The sequence below is a fragment of the Sus scrofa genome, chromosome 5 (assembly GCF_000003025.6).
Source record: "Sus scrofa isolate TJ Tabasco breed Duroc chromosome 5, Sscrofa11.1, whole genome shotgun sequence".
Taxonomy (NCBI): domain Eukaryota; kingdom Metazoa; phylum Chordata; class Mammalia; order Artiodactyla; family Suidae; genus Sus; species Sus scrofa.
This window is the reverse complement of record NC_010447.5, coordinates 467,540-494,679: the sequence shown is the minus strand read 5'-3', so window position 1 is coordinate 494,679 and position 27,140 is coordinate 467,540. Positions and strand designations below refer to the sequence as shown.

Below are 27,140 nucleotides of genomic sequence, written 5' to 3'. Positions count from 1 at the left end.
AACCGTAGTCCGCCGGCTCGGGCCAGGCGCGCGGCAAGAGCAGACAGACAGCGCGCGGGACTACGCTTCCCGGCATGCCGCGCGCCGCCCGGCCCCCCCCGGCCCGGGCCTGTCCGGCCGCCCCGCCCCGCGGCCCCGGTCCGCCCCGTCCGGTGGGGCGACGAGCCGCATGGAGGCCGGCTGAGGAGCGCCGCCCTGCTTCGGTACGCCGCGCGGCACGGTCCTGGGGCGGGGGGCGGCGCGCGGGGGCCCCGGTGGGTCGGGGTCAGGTCGCGGTCGAGGTCGGGAGACCAGCCAGCCCCCAGCGTAGGGTCTCGGGCCAGGAGGGTCAGCCCCGGCCTCCGAGGGGTGCGCGCGGGGTGGGCGGTCGACGGCAAGGGTCGAGAGGGCTCAAGGGCTCGAGTGGCGCACGCGGGGGGCGGGGCCGCGGGGCGGGGACCCGGGCCGGTGTCGGTCGGAGTCGGGGGCCGGGGGCGGAGTCGGTCGGAGTCGGGGGCCGGGGGCGGGGTCTGGCCTGAGCCGCGGCGGGGGGGCGGTGGAGGGTCCACACCTCCCCAGGCGGCGGCTGCAGGGTCTCGGTGGAGACCCTGGGCGCTTCCTGCCCTACGTGCTGGAGGCCTCTGCCCTTCAAGCCGAGCAAGCACGGCTGCCATATGGGCAAAGTAGACCAAACTTCCAAGGCCTGTAGGTCTTTGCCTGCCTTGTTTCTGTGAAGTAGCGTTATTGAGACACAACTTAAACGTGCCACAAAGTACCACAAAGTTCACCTATGCGTCTTTGCGAAACTATCCCGAGAAAGGAAGCGAAGGCACATGGAAAACGAGGAACTGGCCCAGAAGTCCTCGGCTGACTTTGGGCGTCAGGACAGCCTCTTCGGGAGACTGGGTGGTTTCCAGGTGGAATCCTCCTGGCTTTCGGGGTCCCCTGGAGAGGAAGCCGTCCAGGCTGCCCCCTTAGCACGCTCCGGTGCGGGCTCCTCTGACCCTGGGCCTCTGTTGCTTTTGCTGCTGATGCCCCCTCATTGTGTAACTAGGAGGGAGCCCCGGCCTTGGGGCCAGCGGTCAGCCTTGCAGGACGGCGGTGATGCTGCGGTGTCTGAGGCTGCTGGGCAAAACTGCCAAGAGGGGGCCGGGCATGGTGGACAGACAGGCCCCTACACAGTGCCCTGCGGTGGAGGTCAGTGTCGGGACCTAGCATTGGGCCGTGTCCAGGTTCCAGGGGGTCAGCCAGGTGTGCTGGACGAGGAGCCATTTAGGCGTCCAGCTCAGATGTGAATTGGCATGTGCCCTCCGCCCCAGTCCCGACCTTTGCCACACCTCCATAGAGCAGGGCCTGCCAGACCCAGGAGGGTCTCCAGTGGCCAAGGTGCCCAGGCTTCAGAAGTGGGGGTGTAGGGGGTAAGGGTCCTGGGCCACACGCTGCTGCCTCCCGGTTAGTCATTTCTCTCATGGCCCGCTAGTCCGGCCGGTCTGGGACCCTTGGCTTTCTGGGCAGGCCTTGGGGGTTGCTCTTGGCCAGCAGTGAGAAGCCCGGCCGGGGCCTGGGAGGCAGGCTTTGGCTTCCTAATTTTTAAGGGGGCGGTGAGGGAGAGAATGGCTGTCTCCGTCGCTCTTGGATCCTGACAAAATGCCACCAACAGGGGCTTCAGCAGCAGGCTGTTTTCTCAGTTCTGGAGGCGGAACGTTCAAGATCAGGTGCTGGCTGACTTGACCGCTGGTGAGGGCTCTCTTCCTGGCTTGCAGACAGCTGCCTTCTGCCGGGCCCTCTCGAGGCCGGCAGCGCCTGGCCCTCCTCTGCCCCGAAGGCTCTAACCCCGTCACAGGCCCGTCCTCATGACCTCATCTAACCCTGCTCATGTCCCCAAGTCCCCACCTTCAGATTTCACCCCACTGGGGTGAGGGTTTCAAAATATGATTTCGAGGGGGACACACTACGGTGCATGGCAGTGAGACCCAGGAGAGGGGACTGTGCCCGGGCTGGGCAGGTGGGAACCCAGGGCCTGCCGCCCACCTGGTGTCCTCGGGTCAGCCAGCAAACCGTTCTCTGGGCCCACGCAAGCACCTTGCCGCGGCCCGGGGCTCCCCCTACCCTGTGAGCGGGTGTGTGCTCTGGGGGGGCCGGCCAGACGGGCCCTCCTGAGGCTGTCAGATTCCCTCAGGTTTGGCGTTTGTTTCCTGGAAGCATGTGTCCTCTGCTTCTGTCATCTGTGTGGAGCCGGCTGATGGGAGCGCCCTCTCCGTAGGCGAGTCTCCCGAAAGCAGGTGGCCCTGGGTTTTGTTCTGCCCTCTATCCTGGGGACAGGAGGCCACACTTCAGCAGAGGGAGGCCCACCGAGGTCTAGAGGGCACGGGCCAAGGTGCCATCTGAGGGTGGCATGCCGTGTGCCGACAGTGGAACGGCTGGGGGGCTGCCGACCACCCTGGCCCTGGCGGCGGGTCAAAGCGGCCTCTGCCCAAGGCCACGCAGTGCCGGGGGGGGCGGTCTGAGGTCTGGCCCCCCCGTGGCCGGCCCCCGCAGCACCGTTCCTAGCCGCTGGCCTGGTGTCTTCCCAGGCCCTGCTCCCCGGAGAGCCAGCTCCCCGCTGGGTGAGGGGACGGGGTGCCCGGATCTGGCATGAGTGTCTGCTTTGTGCGAGCTCCACAAGGCCTCGGCTGGCAGGTAGGCGCTGGAGCCTGGCTTTAGGAAGCGGCGTGTTTCTCTCCCCGCCGGGGTGTCCGCCTGAGGCCCGCCGGTCTCCGCGGCGTGCAGTGGTGCCGAGAGCTTCCAGAATCGCAGCCTGCGGCTGAGCAGAGGCGGAGCCCGGGTCCGGGGTCCTGTGGGCGTGGGTCCTTGGCTCCCCTCTGGGCAGGCGAGAGGGGCTCGGGTCCCCGCCGAAAGTCCGTGGAGATGTGCCACGGCGGGCAGGGCTGGGAGGAGGCCGGGTAACCCATGGGGGGTGCCGGGGCCCTGGCCGAGGATGCGGAAGCCGGATCGCCGGCAGAGGCGTTGCTGTGACAGCATCAGAGGCGCTTTTTAGAAGCACGGGTTCTTGCCACTGAAGGGGCCTCGGTGGCTTTCCTGCTCCGCCTGGCCCGGCCCGGCCCAGGCCAGGCACCCGGCCCCCCGGGAGCTCGAGGGCACCTGGGTCCTGGTGGCCCAGGGGGTGGCCCAGCCATCCGGGGCCCTGCCGGTGGCGGGGGGGCAAGGTGTCCCCAGCCCGCGGCCACCACCCCCGGAGGAGGGAGACGGAGGCAGGGCGGCCTCCCTCATGCTGGCCGTCCCGGGCAGCCTCGGGGGCGCCGCAGGCTGAGGCGATGACGGGCCAGCGCGGGAACCGAGAGGCGGGCAGGCCCCGCTCCGCCTCAGACACAGCTTCCTGTTTCCATTTCGGTCCGGGCCTTGCGTCAGGGCGGCGCGTTCCGCCGTGAGGCCCAGCCAGCGGCTGCCCGCCGCCCACCCGGGCAGGGCCTTTCCCGTCGTCGGGGCTGCCGCTTCCCCGCCGGTGCCCTGCCCCCTGCAGAGGCCCCTCGCCGTTCCGGGCGCCCCTTTGGCCTGCGCCTGTCCCACTCCCCGACCCTGATTCTTCCAGAAGGCTCAGCCGCCCTCGGGGGTGGGGGGGGTGTGGGCAGGGGGCACCGCCCCGCCTCGGGCTGTGTGTCCAAGGCCTCTGCTCTTGCGGGCGGGAGCCCAGGGAGGGCCGGCGCTGCCCGGGCACCCGCGGGGCTGGGAGCGGAGCCCGGGTTGGGCCGAGGTCACAGGGAACACAGGGGCGGGGACCCCGACGGCGTCTTCTGCAGATCTGACTACTCCTCCGTCCCTCTTGGGATGAAGGTTGCAGCGCGTCCAGCCCCAGCGAAACAAGTGAGCGGCTCCGTGGCCGCGTGGGGGCCCCAGGCGCCCAGCAACCACTGCCGCCGCGCGTCCTGCAGGCCGCGTCCCTCGGGCGGTGGGCTCCTGGCGGGCAGATGGGGGGCCGAGACAGACCCCGTGGCGCCACTGAACCCAGATGCGAGTAACTCCCGGCTCGGCAGTCTCCAGTCACTTGCCCAATTCTCCAGTGGCCACCATGTTTTTTCCCTTTTTTTGTCTTTGCAGCGCTGCACCCGCAGCACATGGAGGTTTCCGGGCTTGGGGTCAAATCAGAGCTGCAGCCACACGGGATCCGAGCCGCATCTGCGACCGACACCACAGCTCACGGCAATGCCGGATCCTTAACCCACTGAACAAGACTGGGGATCGAACCCGCGTCCTCATGGATGCTAGTTGGGTTCTTCACTGCTGAGCCACGATGGGAACTCCAGCTCACCATTTTTAACAGCTCTCTTGAGCCAGGCCTTGGCCTCTGCGGCTGAGCCTCCCAGTGCCCGCGGGTGCCGGGTGCCCTGTCCTTTGGAGGCAGGACCCAGCTGTAAACTGGACTGTGCATCCAGAGGTAGAACCAGAGGCTCCGTCAGACTCCAGTTTGGATTTCCAGAGGCATCTCGGGGGGGTTGGGTGAAGCGCGTGGGCAGACGCTGCTCTCTTGCCAGGCGGGAAGCGCCCGTGTCCAGACACGGCCCCGGCTGGCCCCGAACCCCCTTCGGCCCGGCGGCTCTGGGGGTCTCCATGGCCCCTTGTCCCTGGCAGTCCTTCTTCTCTGGCAAGAACGGCCTTTCTGGGCTCACCCGCCTGCCGCCCCTCTTTCGGAGCAGCAGGGTGAGGCTGACCCGCCACCCGGGCTGTCTCAGTTCCTGGCCGCCCTTTTGGGAGTTTGTGTCTCTTTTCTCGAACCGGAAGTGGTAGTCTCGGTTCACAGAGCCACCCCCAGTCCGTCCCTCTGCTCCTCCTTGAGTCTGTGCCAACATCTGTGGCCACGCTGCTGGCGACAGGTGCTGTTCCTGCAGGTGGTTCCTGCACGCGGACCCCTCTGTCCGCTTGGTTTTTTCTTTTTAGGGAATTTTGGAAACTGTTTTGTTCTAAAGTCAAAAAGGAAACATCCAGGTCTGGCAGCTGCCTGTGGGCTCTTCCTCCGCTGGGGGAGCGGGAAGGGCAGCCTGTCCTATTCTTGGGCGACCTGCGTGTCCCCTCTCCCCGCCTTGGCCCGCACGGTGGCCAGGGGGCGAGGTCCTGCCCACGGTTCATTCGAGAAGACGGAGCCCCAGGTGCACAGACCCCGTGTGTGGCCGGGGCTCCAGGTGAGGACACAGCGCCGGTGTCTCCTCAGGCTTCACCCTCTGGTGCCGGGAGCTGCCGCCCAGCCATGGAGGCGCAGGAAGAGCAACCACCTCGCGAGGTCAGAGGCGTGAGCGGGGGCCGGGTGCTGGGCAGCTGCTCAGTGGACGTGGGCTTCCCGGGGTCCCCCAGCCTTTGCCCGGAACCTCACGTGGTGTCTCTCAGTGTCCCGGGCAGCCGCGTGGAAGGTGGAGAGGCCTCGGGCGGGGGGCGGGGGGCTCACAGGCCCCCAGCATCCTGGGAGCTGATGGAGCAGCTCCCCAAGTCCCGGGTGGGCGCCCCCAACTCCACGCCCCCCTTCCTTCCAGGCTGACACGGAGCCCGTCGTGACCTCAGGGATTCCGGAGGTGGTGCCCAGGGCACTTCGCGGAGACCCGCAGAGCCTGTGTGCGTGCTCCCCAGGTCACTGCGCTGGGCAGGGCTCAGGCTGGGGGGCTCTAGCTGAGCGAGGGGCCCTGGCTGGCCATGGGGTGCTGGGGGGACGCCTGAGCTCAGGTGGGGCGAGCGGGACTGCAGCAGAAGCCCCTGCTCAGGTTGGAAGGTGGGTGTTTCAGAGCCACCCTGGAGCCTCCGGGCCCCACACAGCTTCCCCGTCCCGGGTCCCTTGCAGCCTGGGGACTCCGGGGGGGGGGGGGCGCAGTGCTCCCCAAGGCCCACGCGGGCCCTTTCCCCAGGGCGGGGCCTGGCTGGGCGCTTGGCCACATGTCACGGTGAGTGAGGACCAGCGGCTCGAGGCTGGGAGGGACCCCCGTGTGCGCCCGTGGCCCACTCGGTGCCCTGGGGTCCAGGCTGCCAGTGCTGGCAACGTCCCTGATCTGGGCCTTGCTGTCCCTGCAGCCGATGTGGATGCTTTCAACCTGCTGCTGGAGATGAAGCTGAAGAGGCGGCGAGAGCGGCCCGACCTGCCACGCACGGTGACCGAGCTGGTGGCCGAGGATGGCAGCCGGGTGTACGTGGTGGGCACAGCTCACTTCAGCGACGACAGCAAGAAGGACGTGGTGAAGGTGAGGCCGTCACCCGGCCGGGACCTCGGCCTGGGCCCCACGAGCTCGTGCGCCTTCTCCCCTGCAGGACGGGCAGGCCTGTTTTATAACTTCCCTTGTAGAAGCAGCGCGGTTTAGGCGCTGAGCTGCGGCCACAGCAGCCGCTGCCGGGTGGCCGGGTGGGGCTGCTGGCGCCGGCTCTGCCCACGGCCCTGCCCGCGGCCCCAGGCGAGTGAGTGAGCGCGGCCTTTGCAGACCATCCGGGAGGTGCAGCCCGACGTGGTGGTGGTGGAGCTGTGCCAGTACCGCGTGTCCATGCTGAAGATGGACGAGCGCACGCTGCTGCGGGAGGCCCGGGAGGTCAGCCTGGAGAAGCTGCAGCAGGCCGTGAGGCAGGTGTGCCGCCGGGCCCCGAAGTGCCGAGGCGCCCAGCCCCTGGGGCCTGTCTGGTCCAGGACCCGCGGTCCTGGGGGGGCAGGGGCGCGGCTCTCAGTGTGTCGTCTGGCCCAGGTGCCAGCCCAGAGCCTTGACCCGCCCTGTGTCCTCTCCGTGGGGGCCCTCGCACTGACAGGGGTCCCCAGAAGGTGCGGGCAGAGGACCCGGGGGCTGCGCTGGAGGAGAGAGGTGGGCCCGCTGGGGGGACGCTGTCGGGAGGGCCAGGAGGAGCCTCGGGGCGTCCACTGTGGGTGAGGCGCTCGCTGGGAGGCCCTGCTGGGCGTCTGCTGGGTGCCCCCCACCCCTGGGCACTGACCCCCCCCTCCTCCGCCTCCCCAGAACGGGGTCATGTCCGGGCTCATGCAGATGCTGCTGCTGAAGGTGTCGGCCCACATCACGGAGCAGCTGGGCATGGCCCCGGGCGGCGAGTTCAGGGAGGCGTTCAAGGAGGTGCGCCCGGGCCCGGCCAGGGGGCGGTGGGTGGGGGCGGCTGCCCCGGGCCCGAGGCCCCCACCCCCCGCCAACACGCGGCCCCTGCGCAGGCCAGCAAGGTGCCTTTCTGCAAGTTCCACCTGGGCGACCGGCCCATCCCCGTCACCTTCAAGAGGGCCATCGCGGCGCTGTCCTTCTGGCAGAAGGTCAAGCTGGCCTGGGGCCTGTGCTTCCTGTCGGACCCCATCAGGTAGGGCCCCTCGCGCCCGCCCCGCCCCTCCGCCGGCGCCCCGCCCCCGCCCCCGCCCCCCGCCCCTCCGCCGGCGCCCCGCCCCCGCCCCGCCCCTCCGCAGGCGCCCCGCCCCCCGCCCCGCCCCGGGCTGGCAGAGCCCCTCTGCCCGCAGCAAGGACGACGTGGAGCGCTGCAAGCAGAAGGACCTGCTGGAGCAGATGATGGCGGAGATGATCGGCGAGTTCCCCGACCTGCACCGCACCATCGTGTCCGAGCGCGACGTCTACCTGACCTACATGCTGAGGCAGGCGGCCCGCCGCCTGGAGCTGCCGCGCGCCTCTGACGGTGAGGCCGGCGGCGGGCTCGCTGGGGCCGGGCGGGCGGGCGGCGGGCCGCCGGGAGGGAGCTGACACGTGCCCTCCCCCCGCCCCCCCCCGCCGCAGCGGAGCCCAGGAAGTGCGTGCCCTCCGTGGTGGTGGGCGTCGTGGGCATGGGCCACGTCCCCGGCATCGAGAAGAACTGGACCACCGACCTCAACATCCAGGAGATCATGACGTGAGTGCACCTGCCTGTCCCTCGCCCCCGCCCCCCCCCCGGACTGCGGGGCTGGGGGGCGGGTCCCGCGCCCCCGCCCCCGCGCCAGGCCCAGCCCGTTCTCCCTCCCCAGCGTCCCCCCGCCGTCCGTCTCCGGCAGAGTGGCCCGGCTGGCCCTGAAGGCCACCTTCCTGGGCCTCCTGGGCTACAGCCTGTACTGGATGGGGCGCCGCGCCGCCAGCCTGGTCCTGGCCCTGCCCGCCGCCCAGCACTGCCTGCAGAGGGCGGCCGGGGCCTGGCCGCCCAAGTAGGAAGGACGGAGGGAGCCGCCGCGTCCGAGGGCTGCTGAGGGGTGCGGGGCCGCCGCCGAGGAGCTCCTGGGGGCCGTCCCCAGGGGGGTCCAGGCCCGCCTGCCCTCCCCCCGAGCCCAAATAAAGAATCATTGAACCGTCTGAGCTCAGGCCTCACAGCAGCCCCTCCGCCCCGCCCTGCAGGCCTTTAGGAGGTTCGCGGGCAGCAGGTCAAGCCGGCGGGGGCTCCCCTCGGGCCTCCCTCCCTCACTGTGCCTTCTCTCCGCCGGGCGGGGGGCCCTTGCCCTGGGTGCTGGGCCGGCGCTGGGAAGGGCAGCCCGGCCCACGAGGCCCTTGGTGGGGCTCCCGGGGGCGTCCCCCCCCACAAAGGGCAGCTTGGCCGAGCTTGGCGGCCCCGGACTTTGCCAGCAAGGGCTCTGCCTGCAGAGATTATGTGTTTTTGGCTGTTAAAGATGTCTGAACCTTTTTTACTCAGGTAATTTTAACTTAAACTGAAGCAAATGTCAGGAAACACTAGCCTTAAATCCAGTCGGGACAGGGAGTCTCATCCCGAGAAGGGGGGGAAGGGGCGCGTGGGGAGGGTCGGCTTCGGCGCTGGGAAGCCAGGCCAGCCTCCAGATGCAGCCCTGCCCGCTGCCCCTGGCCGCCTGCCGCCAGCAGGGCTCCAGGGCTGCCGCCGGCTCAGCTGTGAGCTTGCGGGCCGGGACCTCGAACCTGCGCCTTGTGCATCTGGAGGAGGTCCTGGGATCCCACCGACCCTCGGGATAGAAGCGAGGGCCCGCCAGCTGGCACGGGAACCCCCTTGGGGTGGGAGACAGGCCCGGGGCCAAGCTGACCCCGTGCAGCCCCTGCGCCTGGTCGTCACCCGTCTGCGAAGTCCCTTGGTCACCTGTTTACAGCGTAGCATCTGTGCACCCCGTCTGGGGCCCAGGGCCACGTTTGATGGTGTTTGTGTTGACTCCATGTCTGACTAAATCAGGTGAAACCCACGGCCGTGAGCTGGGCCGAGGAGCCTCGAGCTGGGCCGTGTCCTTCCTGTCATCCACCCACGTGTACGTGTCCCTCAGAGCTGAAATAAAATCTAATTTTGGAAGCCTGTTATGTGACGTGTAGAAATGGCAGCCAAAGGAGTTCCCGTCGTGGCGCAGTGGTTGACGAATCCGACTAGGAACCATGAGGTTGCGGGTTCGGTCCCTGGCCTTGCTCAGAGGGTCGAGGATCTGGCGTTGCTGTGAACTGTGGTGTAGGTTGCAGACACGGCTCGGATCCCGCGTGGCAGTGGCTCTGGCTTAGGCCGGTGGCTACGGCTCCGATTGGACCCCTAGCCTGGGAACCTCCATATGCCACGGGAGCGGCCCAAGATATAGCAAAAAAAAAAAAAAGAAATGGCAGCCAAGTGACAAGGAAGGCTGGGGAGAGGCAGCCGGGTGATGGGGCCTGGCTGGGCGTCAGGAGGGTGGTGGCACCCTGCCCTGCCTTCCCATCCATACCCTCGAGCTCCCCGCAGCTTGGTCTGCCCAGAAAGACTTCAGGGAGGAGTTCCCGTCGTGGCACAGTGGAAATGAATCCAACGAGGAACCATGAGGTTGCAGGTTCGATCCCTGGCCTCGCTCAGTGGGTTAAGGATCCGGCGTTGCCATGAGCTGTGGTCTAGGTCGCAGTCGCGGCGGCTCGGATCCCGCATTGCTGTGGCTCTTGTGTAGGCCGGCAGCTGCAGCTCCGATTTCGCCCCCAGCCTGGGAACCTCCATATGCCACAGGTGCAGCCCTAAGAGGCAAAAAAAAAAAAAAAAAGGAGCAGGGGAGGTGGGCTGCGGGGGTAGGGGGGGTAGTGTGGGCCGCGTGAGAGGCTAGTGGGGGGGTGTGGTCTGCCCCCAGGAAGCCAGAAGCATGGTTGTCTGCCCCGAGCTGTGTCTCCTGCTTCCTTCTGCCCTGGGCCAGCTCTGAGGTGCAGCCCGGAAGGCCAGGGAAAGCGGCTGGGGGCTCCCAGGGCTACCAAGTCCCCCCATCCCAGCCAGGGTCTTCCCTCCACCGTCCAGGTGGTGCGGCGGGAATGAACCCCAAGATCTGGCCAGGTGTGGGGGGACGGAAGGGCCAGGTGGACTTGGCCGTGTAGCCTCCGACGGGTTGCCCCCAGGTCTGCCCCCTGCAAACCTCACTCCTGGGGAGGTTCCCCCCGGTCTGGGGTACCTGCCCCAAGCGGCCTGGGGGAGGGGCAAAGACATACCTCCCTGACCCCTGTCAGCGGGGGTCAGCTGGGCAGGGGGAGGGGGCGGGGAAGCCCAGGCGGAGCGTCCGAGGGCAGCAGGTGAGGTCTGCCTTGGACCCAGGGAGAGGTGGCGTCCGGGGACAGTGGGAGGACTTGGGGGTCTGGCGGAGGGGCCCACATGCAACAGCCGCTAACAGAAGAGGAGAGGCCTGAGGGCGACGGTGGCCGCCTGTTTGCCTAAACCATCTGCTAGGTTGTCCGGGGGCCCTTCTCGGGGCCCCTCCTGGAGCACGTCTCGCACAGGGAGGGGCTGCTGGGTGGAGGCGGGGGGCGGGCCCCTTCCAGCGGCGGGGGTTGCAGAAAGCCTTTGTCTGCATCCCTCTGGCAGGGAGGACGGAGGAGTTGCTGTCCAGGTGGCAAGGGAAGGGCCCGGCCAGGGACCCGGAGTCCATCGTCAGACTCAGGCGGGACAGAGGCCGTCCCTGAGGTCCGCCCGGAGCAGGAAAGGGGGGGGGACCTGACGGCTGCCTCGAAGGGGGAGGGGTGGTGAAGAAGGACACTGGGTCACAGTTTCAGGACAAAGCAGCAGGTCAAAGGAAGCCGCCTGCCCGAGGCCTGGGGAGTTACTTTGCACCATCGCCTCCACTGGGACGTATCACAACACAAGTTCGTGTCACGCGGACAAGCAGAAGAAAACAAGGTTTCTCTTCTTCATCCGTAAGACGCGCCTAGGAGGGAGGGGACCGGGAGGGGCATGGGTCCACCCGGGCACTGCCAGCGCTGGAGGCAGCCCACATGACGGCCCCGAGCCCAGGTTCCCTGTGGCATGCCGAGGACTGTGCTTGGACAGTGATTCAGGTCAAGACAGGCAGGGAGAGGCCACTGGGTCTTCAGAGCTGCTGGCAGGAGACAAACAGGCTTCGGCTTGGGAGGAAAGAGGCTGTGCTGCCTGCGGGCAGAGGGCCGGCGCAGTCGGGGCCCCAGGGCCTTGGAGTCTGGAACTTCGATTCCCGCAGAGAACAAGGCAGGACAGCAGGAGGCGGCATGGCACTGCCAGCAGGTGGCAGACCTGAGCCTGGCTGCCCCACACCAGAGGGTCACCACTGGCTGGGGCTGGAGCACTTGGGCCTGACTCCCAGGCTGGCCTGTGCCCAGTGCGGATGGCGGACCTGACCCGCGGGACATGGACAATCGCACACCGTGGGTCCACTCTGGCAGCTTCCTCATGGACAAGGAGCCGGAGCCATTTTACCTGCTCAGCCTCAGCCCCAGCGGGTAGGGACCGCAGGGGAGTGTCTGGGATGGCAGGGCTCTCACCTGCCGCCTCCCTGCCCCCAAGCATCCCGCTTTGCTGACATGCTTCCCAGGCTAGGGACCCCAACTCCCCTGCCCACAGCCCAGCCTCCGCCCTGGGGGGCATGATGCGGGGCCGCGCAAGGGGCTTTCGGGGCCACACAGAGATCGGGAGGGCTGCAGCTTCAGCATGCTGCATGGGCCCACGAGCCTGGTCGCTCAGACACCGGATGGTGCCACAGCAACGGCAGCCAGGCTGCCCTCGATGCACCATGGCCAGAGCACGCAGGGGGCCCACCCAGCCTGCCTCGGGCCACCGACGGACGGCTGCGGGCCGGCCCTGTGCTCCAGGGTGCTGCATGTTTGCATCCCGTCCTGCAAGGCCTAGGCCTGCGTCCATGGGAGGCACAGCCGCGATGCTGAGCCTGGCTGACCACTAGGTTGTCTTTGCCAGGAGGGGCCGGGAAGGGGCGGAGCTCAGCTCCCACCAGTCCGGGCCACATGGGCCCTGTTCTGCCAGCAGCACCCGCTCACATGAGGGACCCAGGGAGGCCCCGGAGGCCATGCAGCCCAACAGTCAGGCCAGAGGCAAGGTTGGCTCTCCCTTGCTGCCCCTCCCATGCTGATGTGCTGGGACCCTGGGAACCCACCAGAGGCCCCTCTGCTGTAAGCTCAGCAAGGGCAGCCAGCAGGGCACAGAGCCTGGCACCCATGGGCTCTCAAAAACCGTCCCGCCAGATTCCAGAGTATGAGCAGGACAGTGGGGCGAGGAGGCAGGGAAGTGGGACGGGAGGGCCTGGGCCTGGTGGAGAGGAAAGGGGACACCAGGCTCAGGTGGTCTCCTGGGCAGTTAGGAAGGAGCCTGGGTACAGGGGACTCTGCCAGCAGGCAGGTGGGGAGGACCCAGGTGGGCCCAGGCGGAAGAGAGTGGTCTGGCTGCAGGAGGGAGGGGCTCCAGGGGGCCAGGCCCCCACCAGGGCCTCACCGCACTGTCGCTGATGTCTGTGTGCCCCGCCCCCCCGGTGCCCCTGGCAGAAAGTAGGCTCATTGTTCATCTCAGAGAGGAGGACCCCGAGCTGGAGGGTGGAGGGTCTCCCCAACGTCACAAGCCAGCAGGGGCAGAGGTGGTTGGCACTGTGGCCCCAGGGGAAAGTTCCCAGGGGGTCCTTGAGGTCAGGTGTGGAAGGGGGAGGTGCTGGAATAGAGGCGCCCCAGCTGGTGGGGGGGTTGAGAGGGAGGGGGTCTCAGGTTTTACTCTGGACCCAGGTGGGCAGGGACTTGGGAACCCCTCCAAGGACAGTTCTCCTTCTGCACATCAGCGGGGTCACCTGGGGGAGGCACCCAGGCTTATCTGAACTGAGCCGGGAGTCATTCTGCGACCCCTGAGCCCAACTCCTCACCTGGGGGCTGGCCCTTCAAGGCCAGGCTTGGCCCTCCCCACCCTGCACCCTCCCTGCCTCCTGGGCAGCTCGGGGCGGGGGGGGGGGGGGGGGTGTTCTCTGGGCCAGGTGCTGTTCTGGGGGAACTGGTGCCCAGATCAGCAAGGCTCCTGCCTTCCAGAGTATGGGCGAGAAAAAGACACACAAGAAACAGGAAGATAAGGTAATGAGCTCATTTCAGAGCAGTGCAAGGAACAACACGGGTGACAGGAGGCAAGGCAAGGTGGCACGTGAGGAATGAAGCTCCAACCGAGTCAGGAGCACAGCAAAGACCTGCACTAGGGCAGCGCCTGGCTGGACGCTGGCAGGCCCTCGGCCTGGGCCTGGCCCACAACGGCCCCACCAACCCTCGGGACTGGGTGGACACACTGTCCCCTTTTCTTCCTGTCCTGTGGCAGCGAGCCAAGGACGATCCAGGGCTAGACCTCCCCACAGCGTGGGCCGAGGCTGACTGTGGCTTCACCTCGGCGTTGGGGGCACCCTGGAGGTCCACTGGAGACGTCACTCGGCACAGCCACAGGCCCAGAGGACTCAGCCTGGACTGGTCGATGCCTCCCGAGGCGGACCTCGAGGGCCCTGCCGGCTGTGGGAGGCCCAGTTCCCACCGCACACTCCCGCCTTCAGACACAGCCGGGCGGACCGGGACTGAGCCCAGCCCAGACCTCGCATTCCCGGAGCCGAGACTGGCGCGGAACTAGACAGGGCGTGACCAATCAGAGCCAGGCTTTCTGCGGGCGCGGCCCCAGCGATTGGACAGCGGGCGCGGCCCCGCCGAGAGAACAGCGGGCGCGGGGCGGGGCTTCCGGTCGGGGCAGAGGGGCTTCCGCCGGCGCGGCGCCCTGGATGGCAGTGCTCAGGTCCGCGCTCGGGGCTCCTTTCGCGGCCGCCCGCGCCCGGCCGCCGCCCCTCGGCCGCCGCCCGCCCCCCGCGCCCTGCTCCGCCCTGGCCGGCGCCATGGAGCCCGCTCCGCACTGGTTGGTGGGGCTGCGCTTCGACAACCGCGCCCTACGCGCGCTGCCCGTGGAGACGCCGCCGCCCGGCCCCGAAGGCGCCCCGTCCGCGCCGCGGCCCGTGCCCGGCGCCTGCTTTAGCCGCGTGCGGCCCGCGCCCCTGCGCCAGCCGCGCGTCGTGGCGCTGTCGGAGCCCGCGCTGGCGCTGCTGGGCCTGGGCGCGCCGCCCGCCGACGCCGACGCCCGCGAGGCGGCGAGGCCGAGGCCGCGCTCTTCTTCAGCGGCAACGCGCTGCTGCCGGGCTCCGAGCCCGCCGCGCACTGCTACTGCGGCCACCAGTTCGGCCAGTTCGCCGGGCAGCTGGGAGACGGCGCCGCCATGTACCTGGGCGAGGTGTGCACTGCGGCCGGCGAGCGCTGGGAGCTGCAGCTCAAGGGCGCCGGCCCCACGCCCTTCTCCAGGTGTGTGCGGGGGGAGTGCCTGTGCCCGAGGAGCCGTCCTCCCCGGAGGCGAGGTTGGGCGTGAACGGTGTGACCCGGCTTGTAGAGCGTGCGGGGTAGCGGCCCGTAGCCGAAGGAACGGCTTGTGCGAAGGCCCTGCGGCCGGGACAGGAGGACCGGCAGGGGTGCTGTGGCTCCCGGGCCCCTGCCCGCTCAGCCTGGCGCGGTGGGGGAATGGCCAGGCCGAGCCTCTAACCCCACAGCGCTGGCAGCTGCCCATGCCGCTTTCCTGAACTGTCCAAGGACTTTGGACTTGGTTCTGCAGGTCACACACTCGCGTTTACCGCGTGCCCAGCCTCGCTGCGGTGCTGGAGCAGCACAGGGCTTCCTCTAATAGCTGACCGGGCAGCCAGCTTCCGCCCAGCACCCTTAGCCTCAGCTTGTCCCTTCGCAGGTGACTCCTGTGTAGCCAGTACCCTGGACGGGGACAGACCCGTCCCAGGGGTCGCTCTCCCAAGCACAGGCTTCCAAGCACTTGGGGCCAGCCCTGCTGTGACCCCACAGTGAGGTGGGCGGTGTCACATGCCCGTCTGGGCACCCTGCCATGCTTGTCTTGTACTTTGCTGGCTGTTTTGGTCTTTTCCACTCTGGAGCTCATATATTTAGCTCATATTTGTTAAATGCTTGTTGAGTGGCCCAAAGAATTACACCTAACTTGACATCTTATGGTGGAAAAAATCCTGCGGGCGGTCTCTTCTCTGCCGGCCCCGTGCCCTCCCTCCGGGGGAACTGCACCTGTCCCCCACCCCCACCCCCAGCAGCCCCACCTCAGAGCTGCAGCTTAACCGCTTCTTCCCCAGTCTTGACACTTTTCTGTCTTTAAAAGTCCCTGCGTTCAGCCCGGGGCCACTGGTGGGCTGATGGACCAAAGCCTCTCACCCCAGGCCTGCCCGTTGTATGAACCTCTTAAACTTCATGTGTTCACTCGGCTAATTTATTTTTGCAAGCTATAAAGAGACATTTTTGTGAGAGTATCTGCTGTTGGAAGTTGCTTTTTATATTTGAAGACTTGAATTTTAAGTCCGTGTTTCCAGACCTGAGGTCCTTTGAAAGAAAGGCGCTGTTTGGCCCTTATCAGGTTTGTGCCCACCCACCACCCCCAATGTTTCCTGGGGTCCCCAGCTTCAGCAAGACTTCAGACTAACAGCTGAAGTGGCTGTGAGTGGCTTAGGGCCAGCAGCTGCTGGAGCCCCCAGGCTTGGGTTTGGGAGTGGGCAGGTGGCTTGTTGCCTCTGCCTGTGGCCGCAGCAGGGGTTTCAGGACGGCCACCCCAGCAGGTGCAGGAGAGCCTTCCTCTGCTGGGTCTACCCCTGCAGTCTGGCTGGGACGCGGGCACCCGGGGGAGGGGCTGCTGTCTCCCGGCCTTTCCGCTTTGTGGGCAGGGCTGCGCTGGGCTCTTTACCCTTGCTGTGTAATCTTCCCTTCCGGTTGCTGCTGTGGGCACCTTGCCCTGGGCAGAAAGGTAGGCTGCTGGTTTTCAGGGGCACTTTTACCAGATTCAGGGTTAGCTTGGGCACAGCATGAAGCTCAGCTAGGCTGAGAGATTCCCAGAATAGAGCGAGGATGGGACATTGGAGGCAGGCTTGCAGACGAGACAGAGGAAGAGGCGCGTGGCATGTGGCTGCGGACTGAGGCAGGAACTGTCACCCCGCCGAGCTTTGGGAGGGTGGGGGGTGCTAGAGAGGCACCACTGGGTCTGTCCGCACCAGGGAGGCCTGCAGCGGTCTTACTGACGTCCCTGGTCCTGCCACAAGGCTAGGCCCCGGACTCACACTGGGCCCTGGTCTGGCCTCTTCCCCGCCAAGGATGTGGGCAGAGGTGGGTGCAGCCCAGGGTCCTCCCCTCAGGCTCAGTGTGGTCCCACAGGGATTTGTTCTTCCCTAGAGCATTTTCTAGACGGTTCTTGCCTGGGAGGCTGCTGGGACATCTGACTTTGCAGAAGGCGGGCACGCAAGAGGACCGTGGAGTAAAATATATAAGATGACAAGGAACCACCCCCCCAACCTAGAATTCTGTACCCTCTGAAATTACCCCTCAGAAGTGAGAGAGAGAGACTCTCCAAACAAAAATCAAGGGACTTTGGTACTAACACGCCTGCCTGCAAGAAACGTTACAGTTATTTATAGAGAATGAAAACTAGGTAGGGCAGGAGGGGGGGTCCCGGGAACCAAAGGAAGGGCAGGTAAAAGTAAGACCTGTGCTTCTCTGGTCTTAACTGATACACAGGTAACAGTTTGTTTAAGATGATAGGAGTTCCTGCAGTGGCTCAATGGTGAATGAATCCGACTGGGAACCATGAGGTTGCGGGTTCGATCCCTGGCCTTGCTCAGCGGGTTAAGGATCTGGCGTTGCCGTGAGCTGTGGTGTAGGTTGCAAATGCGGCTCGGATCCCGTGTTGCTGTGGCTCTGGCGTAGGCCGGCGGCTACAGCTCCAATTCGACCCCTAGCCTGGGAACCTCCTTATGCCGTGGGAGCAGCCCTAGAAAAGGCAAAAAGACCAAAAAAAATTAATACTATAAAATGATAGTAGCAGGAGTTCCCACTGTGGCGCAACAGGACCAGTGGCATCTCTGGAGCCCTGGGACACAGGTTCGATCCACGTCCCTGCACAGTGGGTTAAGGATCTGATGTGGCTGCAGCTGCAACATAGGTGTCACAGTTGTGGCTCCGATCTGATCCCTGCCCCAGGAACTCCATGTGCCCCAGGGCAGCCAAAAAAGGGGGATTTAAAAAAAGGTAGCCACGAAAAACAAAAAAGGGAAGAGTCCGTCCGACCACGTTGCTCATGTGTCAGTGGACCCTCGCGGCAGCGGCGTGAAGGACGGGGTGATCCTGACCTGGGAGCCTGCAGCTCCGGCGCCGCAGGGTTACGGAGACGTAGACCTGGACTCGTTGAGAGTGTCTGCTACAGACGCCGCAGCAGCCATGCTCATTTATTTCGTTCTGCTTTTTAGGGCGGCACCCGCGGCACACAGTGGTTCCCAGGCTAGGGGTTGAATCGGAGCTGCAGCTGCCGGCCTCCACCACAGCCACAGCCACGCAGGATCCAAGCTGTGTCTGCAACCTGCACCATAGCTACAGCAACACCAGATCCTCAACCCACTGAGTAAGGCCAGGGGTCAAACCCACGTCCTCATGGACACTAATTGGGTTCATTTCCACTGAGCCGTGATGGGAACGCCCTAGGGCGACCATCCTTTAAGGAGTGAAAAAGAGGGGCTCCCGTCATGGCCAAGCAGAAACGAAGCCGACTAGGAACCATGAGTGCACATCGCTCTCTGAACCCTCTCTGCCAGCCTGGCTTCAGGTGTGTCAACACGGTGGCTCTGACACATGCCAGAGGAACCCGCTCACCTGTGGGCGCAGCTACCATGCCAGCCAGGACGGGACCAAGTGTGTGGACATGAACGAGTGTGAGACGGGTGTGCACCAGTGCAGAGACCCAGGTGTGCCACAACCTCCCCAGCTCCTACCTCTGCAACTGCAAGGCTGGCTTCCAGCGGGCCGCCTTCGGCCAGACCTGCATTGCTGTGAGCTATGATGTAGGTTGCAGATGCGGCCCGGACCCTGTGTTGCTCTGGCTGTGGTGTAGGCCGGCGGCTATAGCTCTGATTCCATCCCTAGCCTGGGAACCTCCAAATGCCACAGGTGCAGTCCTAAAAAGCAAGAAAAGAAAAGAATCAACGGTCTCATCAGATAAATTTTCTAAGACATAAAGAATACTTTTTGGACTTTACACGTGGCTCAGCAGGTTAAGGACCCACTGCAGTGGCATGGATTCGATCCCCGGCCTGGGAAGTTTCTCATGCTGCAGGCCTAGCCAAAAATAACGGTAATGACAATAATGGGTATTTAGTGTAAAAAGCAAAAGTTCAGGTCATTCAAAGCTGCCCTAGGGACTCTGAGGCTCTCCCCCGACTGCAGATAATGCCGTGTGTGTATGTTGTCATGAGAGTGTTTTTATTTTTTTTAATTTATTTTTGTTGTTGTTGTTGCTATTTCTTGGGCCGCTCCCATGGCATATGGAGGTTCCCAGGCTAGGGGTCGAATTGGAGCTGTAGCCACCAGCCTACGCCAGAGCCACAGCAACGTGTGATCCGAGCCGCGTCTGCAACCTACACCACAGCTCACGGCAACGCCGGATCATTAACCCACTGAGCAAGGGCAGGGACCGAACCCGCAACCTCATGGTTCCTAGTCGGATTCGTTAACCACTGCGCCACGATGGGAACTCCGAGAGTGTTTTTATAAAGGACGTTTCATAAGCACGGAATCGTCGATTGGTGAGTGTGTGTGTGGCACTGGCAGTGGGCCAGGCCTTGTTTTTTTGTTGTTTCTGGTCACGCGTGCAGCACGTGGAAGTTCCTGATCCGAGGATGTAACCTGAGCCACAGCAGGGACCTCCCAGAACACTCTTCCCTTTTTTTTTTTTTTTTTTTTTTTTGTCTTTTAAGCCCACACCCTCAGCATATGTAAGTTCCCAGGCGAGGGGTCAAATCCGAGCTGCATCTGCAGCCTACACCGCAGCTCACGGCACTGCCGGATCACTGAGCAAGGCCAGCGACGGCACCCGTCTCTTCACGGATCCTAGTCGGTTGTTAGCGCTGAGCTATGACAGGAACGCCCCAGAACAGACGCTGCGGCGATGCCGAGCTGCTCATGGGTGGTTTTTAGAAGGCCTGGGGTGCTTTCTAAAAGTCTCCTGTTGGCCGCACCTCGGCGTTGAGTGGACGCCTGGCCAGCAGTGACCTCTGTGTTGGACCCCAGACAGGCCGACGGCCGCAAAGTGCTGCGCTCCAGCATCCGCGAGTTCCTGTGCAGCGAGGCCATGTTCCACCTGGGCATCCCCACCACGCGGGCCGGGGCCTGCGTCGTGTCCCAGTCCACCGTGGTGCGGGACGTGCTCTATGACGGCAACCCCAGGCCCGAGAAGTGTGCGGTCGTGCTGCGCATCGCCCCCACGTTCCTCAGGTAACGGCCCTGCCCTTGTCTCCAGGGACCTCCTGAGCAGGTCTTCACCGCAGGGAGGCCTCTGTCCCGCCCAGGCCCCCCCGCGCAGCTGAGCCAGGCGGGGCCTCGGGCTGCGTAAAAAGCACCAAGGAACCGGTCTCCTTTGGAGTCACTGGAAGAGCAGCAGTGACACTGGAGGTGGCCCTCTCCTTCTTGCCCCCCTGGGCTGACCAGCATGCTCCTGGCTGCTGCCTCTGGGGGGAGCCTGGTGGGCCTCCCTCAATGCCACCGCACTGTCTGGCATCGAGCATCTTGGTACTGAACCTGGCCTCTTCCGGAGTAGCAGGGGTGGCCTTGCAGGTCTCCCATCCTGGGGCACAGGCTGATCCAGGCCAGCCCTGTGCATCAGCTGTCCCCTGGCTGGTCCCCCGGTGCCTGCCAGCCACCATGCCTGAGACCGACAGCCCTGGCTTTCTCTTGTCCCCTGGGGGTGGGAGGAGCCTGGGCAGGAGCTGGCCTCTTCCGGGAGGCCGGGGCCGGCTTGTCACGGCAGCTCTGTGGCATCCGGACCAGACCATCTTGGCCTCAGGGCCATTCTCGTAGGGTGTCAAGTGGCACTGCCGGTAGCAAGCCCAGGTGTGACAACCAACATGCCGTCCCCTGGGGGGGTTGGTCGCCCCACTGCAGGATGCCAGCGACCGCGAGGCCCTCTGTGGGGGGAGGATGGCACGGAGCCCCTCGACCCTGAAGGCCCACAGTCCCCAGGAAGCGCCCGGGTCTTTCTGCGTCACTGAAAGACCACTGCCGGTGTGTTTGTTTGAAGCAGGTGTCCGTTCCGCTCGGCTGTGAGGGCCAGCAGCTTCCTCCTCCTTCGCAAGCGGGGACGTCACGTCTAACCTGGTGAAACACGGGTCTCCCCCCAGGTTCGGCTCCTTCGAGATCTTCAAGCCGGCAGACGAGCTGACGGGGCGCGCGGGCCCCAGCGTCGGCAGGAATGACATCCGCGTGCAGATGCTCGACTACGTCATCAGCTCTTTTTACCCCGAAACCCAGGCTGCCCACGCCGGCGACAGTGTGCAGAGGCATGCCGCCTTCTTCCGGGAGGTGGGTGTGGGCTGCGTGCCCCGGCCGGCCTGCCTGCCGGGAGGGCCTGGGGGACGCAGGCGACCCTGCTCCTCGATCACCACGCAGTGGCCAGGGCGGGGCTGGCCCGGGTCAGGGCTCCTGGGACAGACCCATGACTGCTGTCCGAGCAGCATCGACAGGCCGGGGTGCTGCGCAGAGTTGCAGCGGGAAGGACACGGTCGGGTGGGAGTCGGTGCCAGTGGGGCTGGTCCCTCCCAACCCCCGCGACGTGGCCCCCCAGCCTCTCAGTTTGGGGGAGACCCTGACTTTCCTGGCTCCGGGCCGGGGGTCACCGCGGCACTCTGGACCTGCACGCCCGACCGCGCTTCAGCCGTCTTTCCCGTGGGCAGTGACAGGGGACGCTGGGGGCTCGGCTCATAGCCGAGGCGGGTGGTCCAGGCACCCCCGGAAGCCTGGGGGGAGCTGTTCCACTCTGGGAGCGTCCACAGGCTCTTGTGAGGCGTGGTGTGCAGGGCCAGTGTCTGTGGGCCTGCAGTTGGTAGGCATCCGAGCTGCACAGGGCCCTGTGCCCAGGCAGGGGAAGAGGCAGGCTGGCAGTGGGACCCTGAGCACAGCAGCTGGGACCTGGGGCAGGCATGCTGAGAACGTGGTGACCTCGTCTCCCTGTCGTCCTGCTGGGCCTGAGTCAAGGGAATGCCAGGGGTCTCTCGTTTTCCTGCTTTGGGTAGAAGCCCAGATCGTGTCTAGAAAAGAGGCAGACGTGACGTTCCTGTTGTGGCTCCATGAGGACTCAGGTTCGATCCCTGGCCTCGCTCAGTGGGTTAGGGAGGTGTAGCCATGAGCTGAGGTGTGGGTGGCAGACAAGGCTATAGGCCTGCAGTGCAGCTCTGATGCCACCCCTAGCTGGGAACCTGCACAGGCCATGCAGCCTAAAAAGCAAAAAAAAAAAAAGGTAGGTGGTGTGAGGATGAGAGAGCCACACAAACGGACCACCCCACATGCTCTTTCTCCTTCTTCAGGATTCTTGGGTGTTCTCCCCTCAGCTGAGCATTGGCTGAGATGACAGGACTCCGGGTCGGGCCCCTTGGGAGTCGCTGTGGCGCAGGCTGGTGGGGGGGGGCACCCCGATGGGGGGTGAGCAGCGGGGAAGAGCCAGTGGCCGGCCTGTTGCAGGTGACACGGCGCACGGCCCAGCTGGTGGCCGAGTGGCAGTGCGTGGGCTTCTGCCACGGCGTGCTCAACACGGACAACATGAGCGTCATGGGGCTCACCATCGACTACGGGCCCTTCGGCTTCCTGGACAGGTGAGCGTGCCCACTGCCCGCCGAGGTCCCCGGCGATGGGGAGGACGTGCAGATGCGCGGCTGCTTTGGTTAATGTTTGGTTCGGCGTTTAATCCTCAGCAGCGCCTGGCCGGCCCTTCCCAGCTCAGGAGCCCCTGGAAGGGGCTGAGCAAAGTAGCTTACAAAGCACCCTCTGCTCCCGGCTGGAAAGTGGACCAAGGGGCACAGGCAGGAGAGGGCGCAGCACCAGCATGAGGCGGGGGACATCCAGGCCCTTGACCTGAGCCTGTGCACAGACAGGGCAGGAGCGCAGTGGCCACCTGCCTCTGGGCACCTGGGCCCACACCATCTCTCTCCCCATGTGGCAGGTATGACCCTGACCACGTGTGCAACGCCTCCGACACCGCCGGGCGCTATGCGTACAGCAAGCAGCCCGAGGTGTGCAAGTGGAACCTGCAGAAGCTGGCCGAGGCCCTGGACCCCGCGCTGCCCCTGGAGCTGGGCGAGGCCATCCTGGCGGAGGAGTTTGATGCTGAGTTCCGCAGGTACTACCTGCAGAAGATGCGGAAGAAGTTGGGCCTTGTGCGGGCTGAGCTGGAGGAGGACGGCGCCCTGGTGGCCAAGCTCCTGGAGACCATGCACCTGACAGGTGAGTGTGGCCAGGGCACACAGGCCACGCTGTGCTGAAACAGCCACCTCCGTGTACAGCTCAGCAGCATTGAGCACCCTCACCTTGCTGTACCCACCTCGCCACTGTCACCTCCTCCCAAGCTGACACTGCCCGTTGAGCACTAACTTCCCAGCTCTTGGTACCTCTGGGCTGCTTTCTAAGACCACAGCTCCTCCAGGGACCTCACACACGTGGGACTCAGTATTTGTCCTTGTGCCCAGCTGGCCCCACTCAGCATAGCGTCTTCTGTGATGCTCATCCTCGCCAGGACGTGTCACGTGTCAGGAGGCTCTTCCTTTTAAGGCCGCACAGTCTTTGTGGCTGGGCTGCCTTTTGCTCTTCCGTCGTCTCGGACACGTGGGCTGTGCCACGTTGACCTACTGTGACTAGTGTTGCTACGAAAGCCGAGGTGCCAGGACGCGTTTGGGTCTGTTTGCCAGCCTTTGAGGGCTGCACCCAGGATGTAAGTGTGGCTCTCCTGGCGGCTCCGGCTCCGAGGCGCGGAGCTCTTCACTAGAAGCAGTCGCTGGGTGGTGGTGCCCTTCCTGCTCTTGGGGAAGAGCGGTCTTTCCCAGGCGTGTGATGGGAGCCGTGGGCCGGTTCATAGGTGGCTTTTCTCAAGCTGAGGGTTTCCTCCTACCCGTAGTTGGGTGTTTTTACACTTCGCATCAGCTGAGGTGAGCGTGTGGGTTCGCTTCCTCATTCACACCGTCGTGAGGCTGGAGGGTGAGGGTCAGGGGGCCGTCTCCTGGCTGTGTCCTCACAGCCGAGTGGGGAGCTGGGGCACGAAGCCCATCACACGGGCGCCACTCTGGTGGCCTGCCTCCCAAAGGCCCCACCTCCAGATACCCTCACACCGGGGACTGGGGACCTGGGTTTCAACTCGTGGATTTGGGCGGGGGACACACACACGTTCCTTTCGTATGCACTCCTTTCGTATGCGCTGCATTCGTGTGCTCCGGGGTAAGTCTTCTTGGTCCTTTCAGTGTTTGTCGAGGGTTCTCACGTCCGTCCTCAGGAGGGTGCTGCTCTGTGGTTTTCTCTCCTCGGGGGATCTTTGGCTTTGGCGTGGAGGCAGCGCTGGTCTCGAGAAATGTCAGGACCTGTTGCCTCCTAGTTGCTGCGAAGGATTGGTATTCATTCTTCCTCTTTTTCTTCTTTTGCCACACCTGTGGCCTGTTAGTTCCTGGGCCAGGGATCAAACCTGCGCCACAGCAGCGACGCTGGATCCTTAACCCACTGACCCACACGGAACTCCGTTTCTTCTTTCAGTGGTCGGTAGAATTTACCAGTGCCGCGCTCTGGTCCTCACGTTTCCGTGTTAGGAAGCTTTTACCTCGTTGCTTTTTGCTGTGGGAATATTTAGATTTTATATTTCTTCTTGAGTCAGTTTTGTAATTTACGTGTTTCTATCTAAGTCATTGTTCGTAGTTTTAGTCTTTTATTTCCATATAATCAGTAGTGACATCTCCACTTTTATCGCTTTTAGTTATTTGTGTCTTTTCTCTGTCAGTGTAGCTGAAAGTTTGTTAAATTGACGGATTTTTTAAAAGAACCAACTTTGGTTTCATTTACTTTCCTCTTGTTTTTGTTCTCTTTCAGCTAACCCTGCTCTAATCTTACTTCCTTTCTGCTATCTTTGGTCTTATTTTGTTCTTTTTCTAGTCACTTGGGTGTAAGACTAGGTTATTGATTTGAAATCTTTTTTTTTTTTTCCTCTCTTTGGCTGTGACCATGGCATGTGGAAGTTCCTGGGCCCAAGCCACTACAGTGATGACACTGTGTCCTTAGCCCACTGTGCCACAAGCGAGCTCCCGAAATCTTTTTCTAAAATTGCGGAATTCCAGAGTTCCCGTCGTGGCGCAGTGGTTAACGAATCTAAGAACCATGAGGTTGCGGGTTCGATCCCTGCCCTTGCTCAGTGGGTTAATGATCCGGCGTTGCCGTGAGCTGTGGTGTAGGTCGCAGACGTGGCTCAGATCCCGCGTTGCTGTGGCTCTGGTGTAGGCCAGTAGCTACAGCTCCGATTCGACCCCTAGCCTGGGAATGTCCACATGCCGCGGGAGTGGCCCAAGAAATGTCCCTCATGGCTGCAGAGGACACGCATCGTCCAAAGGATCAAAACTTATTTTAGGGCGAAAGACGTGCTGGCCTGGAGGATGTGCCTGAAGGGGGGGGGGGGGGCCTTGTGACGCTCCGTCTTGACGGTGACAGTGCTGGCGACATGAACTCCAGCTTAGGAAACTCTCCTGCTTCTTACTGTAGTCGGATCGTGGGTCTGTTTGTTTGCTTTGCTGGTGGCCACGACCTGCAGAAGTTCCCAGGCCAAGGATCAAATTTGTACCATGGCAGCAACCCGAGCTGCTGCAGTGACAATGCCAGGTCCCGAACCCGCTGCATCACCAGGGAGCGCCTAGACCGCGGTTCTTATCCCTTCCGCCCATTTCTCCTGTTTTTCCTGTTTGATGGATGGTTTGTTTTTTAGGTCCGCACTGTACTTACCCATTTTATAGAATGAGAAACTGGGGCTCAGAGGCCGTAAGGGACGGAGCGATTTGCCTGGTTCAGGATGGGGACCGAGCTGGGTAGAGACGGAGAACAGGCTGGAGGGGGTCGGGAGTCCCTGGCCTGAGGCCGAGGACGGCCCTCACGTGTTGGACGACGTGGGGTCGCTGGTGACGGGCAGGGATGGTGCCCTGAGCAGCCGTGTGTTCCAGGTGCCGACTTCACCAACACCTTCTACTTGCTGAGCTCCTTCCCGGCTGGGCCGGAGTCTCCGGACCTGGCTGAGTTCCTGGCTACGCTGACCGCACAGTGTGCCTCCCTGGAGGAGCTGAGGCTTGCCTTCCGACCCCAGATGGATCCCCGGTGGGTGCTCGGTCTTGCCTCCCGGGGACGTATCCTGAGGAATACTGAGAACGAAGCATGTGTGTGGGAGGCGTGTGCGTGTGGGAGAATGCGGGGCCCAGGCGGCCCCTCAGCCCCCGGGAATGGGGTGGTGTCTGTCTTTGTGGCACTGAGAGGAGACCCCCTGGTCGGGGGAAAGGACGGTGATGCTGACGCTGGAATGGGGAGGCCAGGTGGCACAGGCGGGGGCACAGTCTCTGCTCTGGGGTGTGTCCCAGCAAGAGCCGGGTGTGGACTCTCTTTCCAGCCAGACCCAGTTCTCTGCACCATCAGGTCGACAGGGAGCAGCCCGCGCTCACAGCCCATCACCAGTTCCATGGCCAGACGGGAATCCAATGTGGGGAGTGGGCTGAGGGCGGGCAGGTCCTGTTGAACGTGAAGCCGGTGAAGCTGGCAAAAGGGGCGTCAGGGGCTGCCTTCCCTGCACCAGCCCCCAACCCCCCCACCCCGGAGGTGGAGGAGGACCCAGCCTTGTGGTCACTAGGGGAGGAGCCCACAGCAGTGACCTTCTCCCAGAGGGTGTTGGCACTGGGCTGGGATGTAGGCGGGTGCCCAGCAGTAGGGAGACAGGCTGGGGTAGGTAGGCCGCCGGGGTCAGCCTGCAGCATCCGTGTGCCCCGTCACACGGACGGGCTGCTGCAGGGCAGGGGTGCACAGCTGGCAGTTGCCCTGTGTCCGCTTGTCTGTTGGGTCTGGGGGCCCTCACACGTCCGCTCTGCACAGGCAGCTCTCCATGATGCTCATGCTGGCACAGTCGAACCCGCAGCTCCTGGCGCTCATTGGAACACGGGCCAGCCTCACGCGGGAGCTGGAGCGCGTGGAGCAGCAGTCACGGCTGGAACAGCTAAGCCAGGAAGAGCTGCACAGCAGGAACAGGAGCCACTGGGCAGACTGGCTCCGCGACTACAAGTGAGGCCCGGGGTGGGTCTGACGCCCACGCAGGGAGCCAATGGGGGCTGGGGCGGGGCCGATGCCCACGCAGGGAGCCAATGGGTTATAACGGTGGAGGGAGCCAGCGGGCTTGGGTGTGATTCCAGAGCCCGGCTGGAGAAGGACAGGGAGGGCGCTGAAGACGCCGCCGCCGCCGCCTGGCAGGCTGAGCACGTACGCGTCATGCATGCCAACAACCCCAAATACGTCCTGAGGAACTACATTGCGCAGAACGCCATCGAGGCCGCCGAGAACGGCGACTTCTCAGAGGCAAGCACCCGCCTGCCCGCCTTTCCCGCTGCGCGCAAGTGTGGGGAGCTGGCCCAACACCCACCCACTTGCTCTCCTCTAGGTGCGGCGGGTGCTGAAGCTGCTGGAGACCCCTTATCACAGGGAGGGGGAGGCCGCCGAGCCTGCGGAGCCTGAGGCGGCCGAGGGGCGGCTCTCCTACAGCAGCAAACCTCCGCTCTGGGCAGCAGAACTGTGCGTGACATGATCCTCGTAACCGCCTTGGAGGCCCCTTCCCAGGGAGGCCCCGAGGCCGGAGTCCTCGAGTCCACGAGGCGGCGCCCCCCCAACCCGTCTCTCATGACGCCAGAGACGTCCAGTCGGGATCTGACCCGTCTCTGTCTGATGCCGACTCGGCAGCGCAGCCCAGCCCCGCGCTCGCGCTCCCCGACATGCTGCTTTGCACAAGGCCAGCTCGGCAGAGGGGCCCAGTGGGTTGACACGCAGCCCGCGCCCACCTCGCCAGCCTAGGCAGGGAGACACCGCTCCCAATAAACCAGCCGCTTCCTCGGATCCCTC

At 64.5% G+C, this 27,140-nt stretch overlaps 2 protein-coding genes across 7 annotated transcripts; both read left to right on the top strand.

Moving 5' to 3' along the window:
• On the top strand, positions 106-9,216 carry TRABD (TraB domain containing). Of its 6 annotated transcripts, XM_021091342.1 has the most exons (12): positions 155-203; positions 1,034-1,176; positions 1,640-1,716; positions 5,183-5,251; positions 5,499-5,577; positions 6,028-6,194; positions 6,429-6,569; positions 6,948-7,058; positions 7,151-7,290; positions 7,445-7,617; positions 7,716-7,827; positions 7,940-9,216. In XM_021091342.1, the coding sequence occupies exons 4-12, from the start codon at positions 5,219-5,221 to the stop codon at positions 8,115-8,117; spliced, it is 1,134 nt and encodes a 377-aa protein (XP_020947001.1). In that variant the 5' UTR covers positions 155-203; positions 1,034-1,176; positions 1,640-1,716; positions 5,183-5,218; the 3' UTR covers positions 8,118-9,216. The 6 variants fall into 6 exon arrangements, with proteins under 6 accessions (XP_003126826.1, XP_020947000.1, XP_005653246.1 ...); XM_005653189.3 differs by lacking the exon at positions 1,640-1,716 and having other exon boundaries at positions 113-203; XM_013994033.2 differs by lacking the exon at positions 1,640-1,716 and having other exon boundaries at positions 113-203; positions 5,499-5,592.
• Positions 13,844-27,134, top strand: SELENOO (selenoprotein O). The gene is given in 10 exon segments (NM_001201431.1): positions 13,844-14,258; positions 14,261-14,468; positions 19,275-19,478; positions 20,381-20,561; positions 21,717-21,847; positions 22,195-22,475; positions 25,214-25,364; positions 26,127-26,312; positions 26,441-26,603; positions 26,686-27,134. Coding segments are annotated over 10 exon segments (2,016 nt in total). The 5' UTR covers positions 13,844-13,900; the 3' UTR covers positions 26,839-27,134.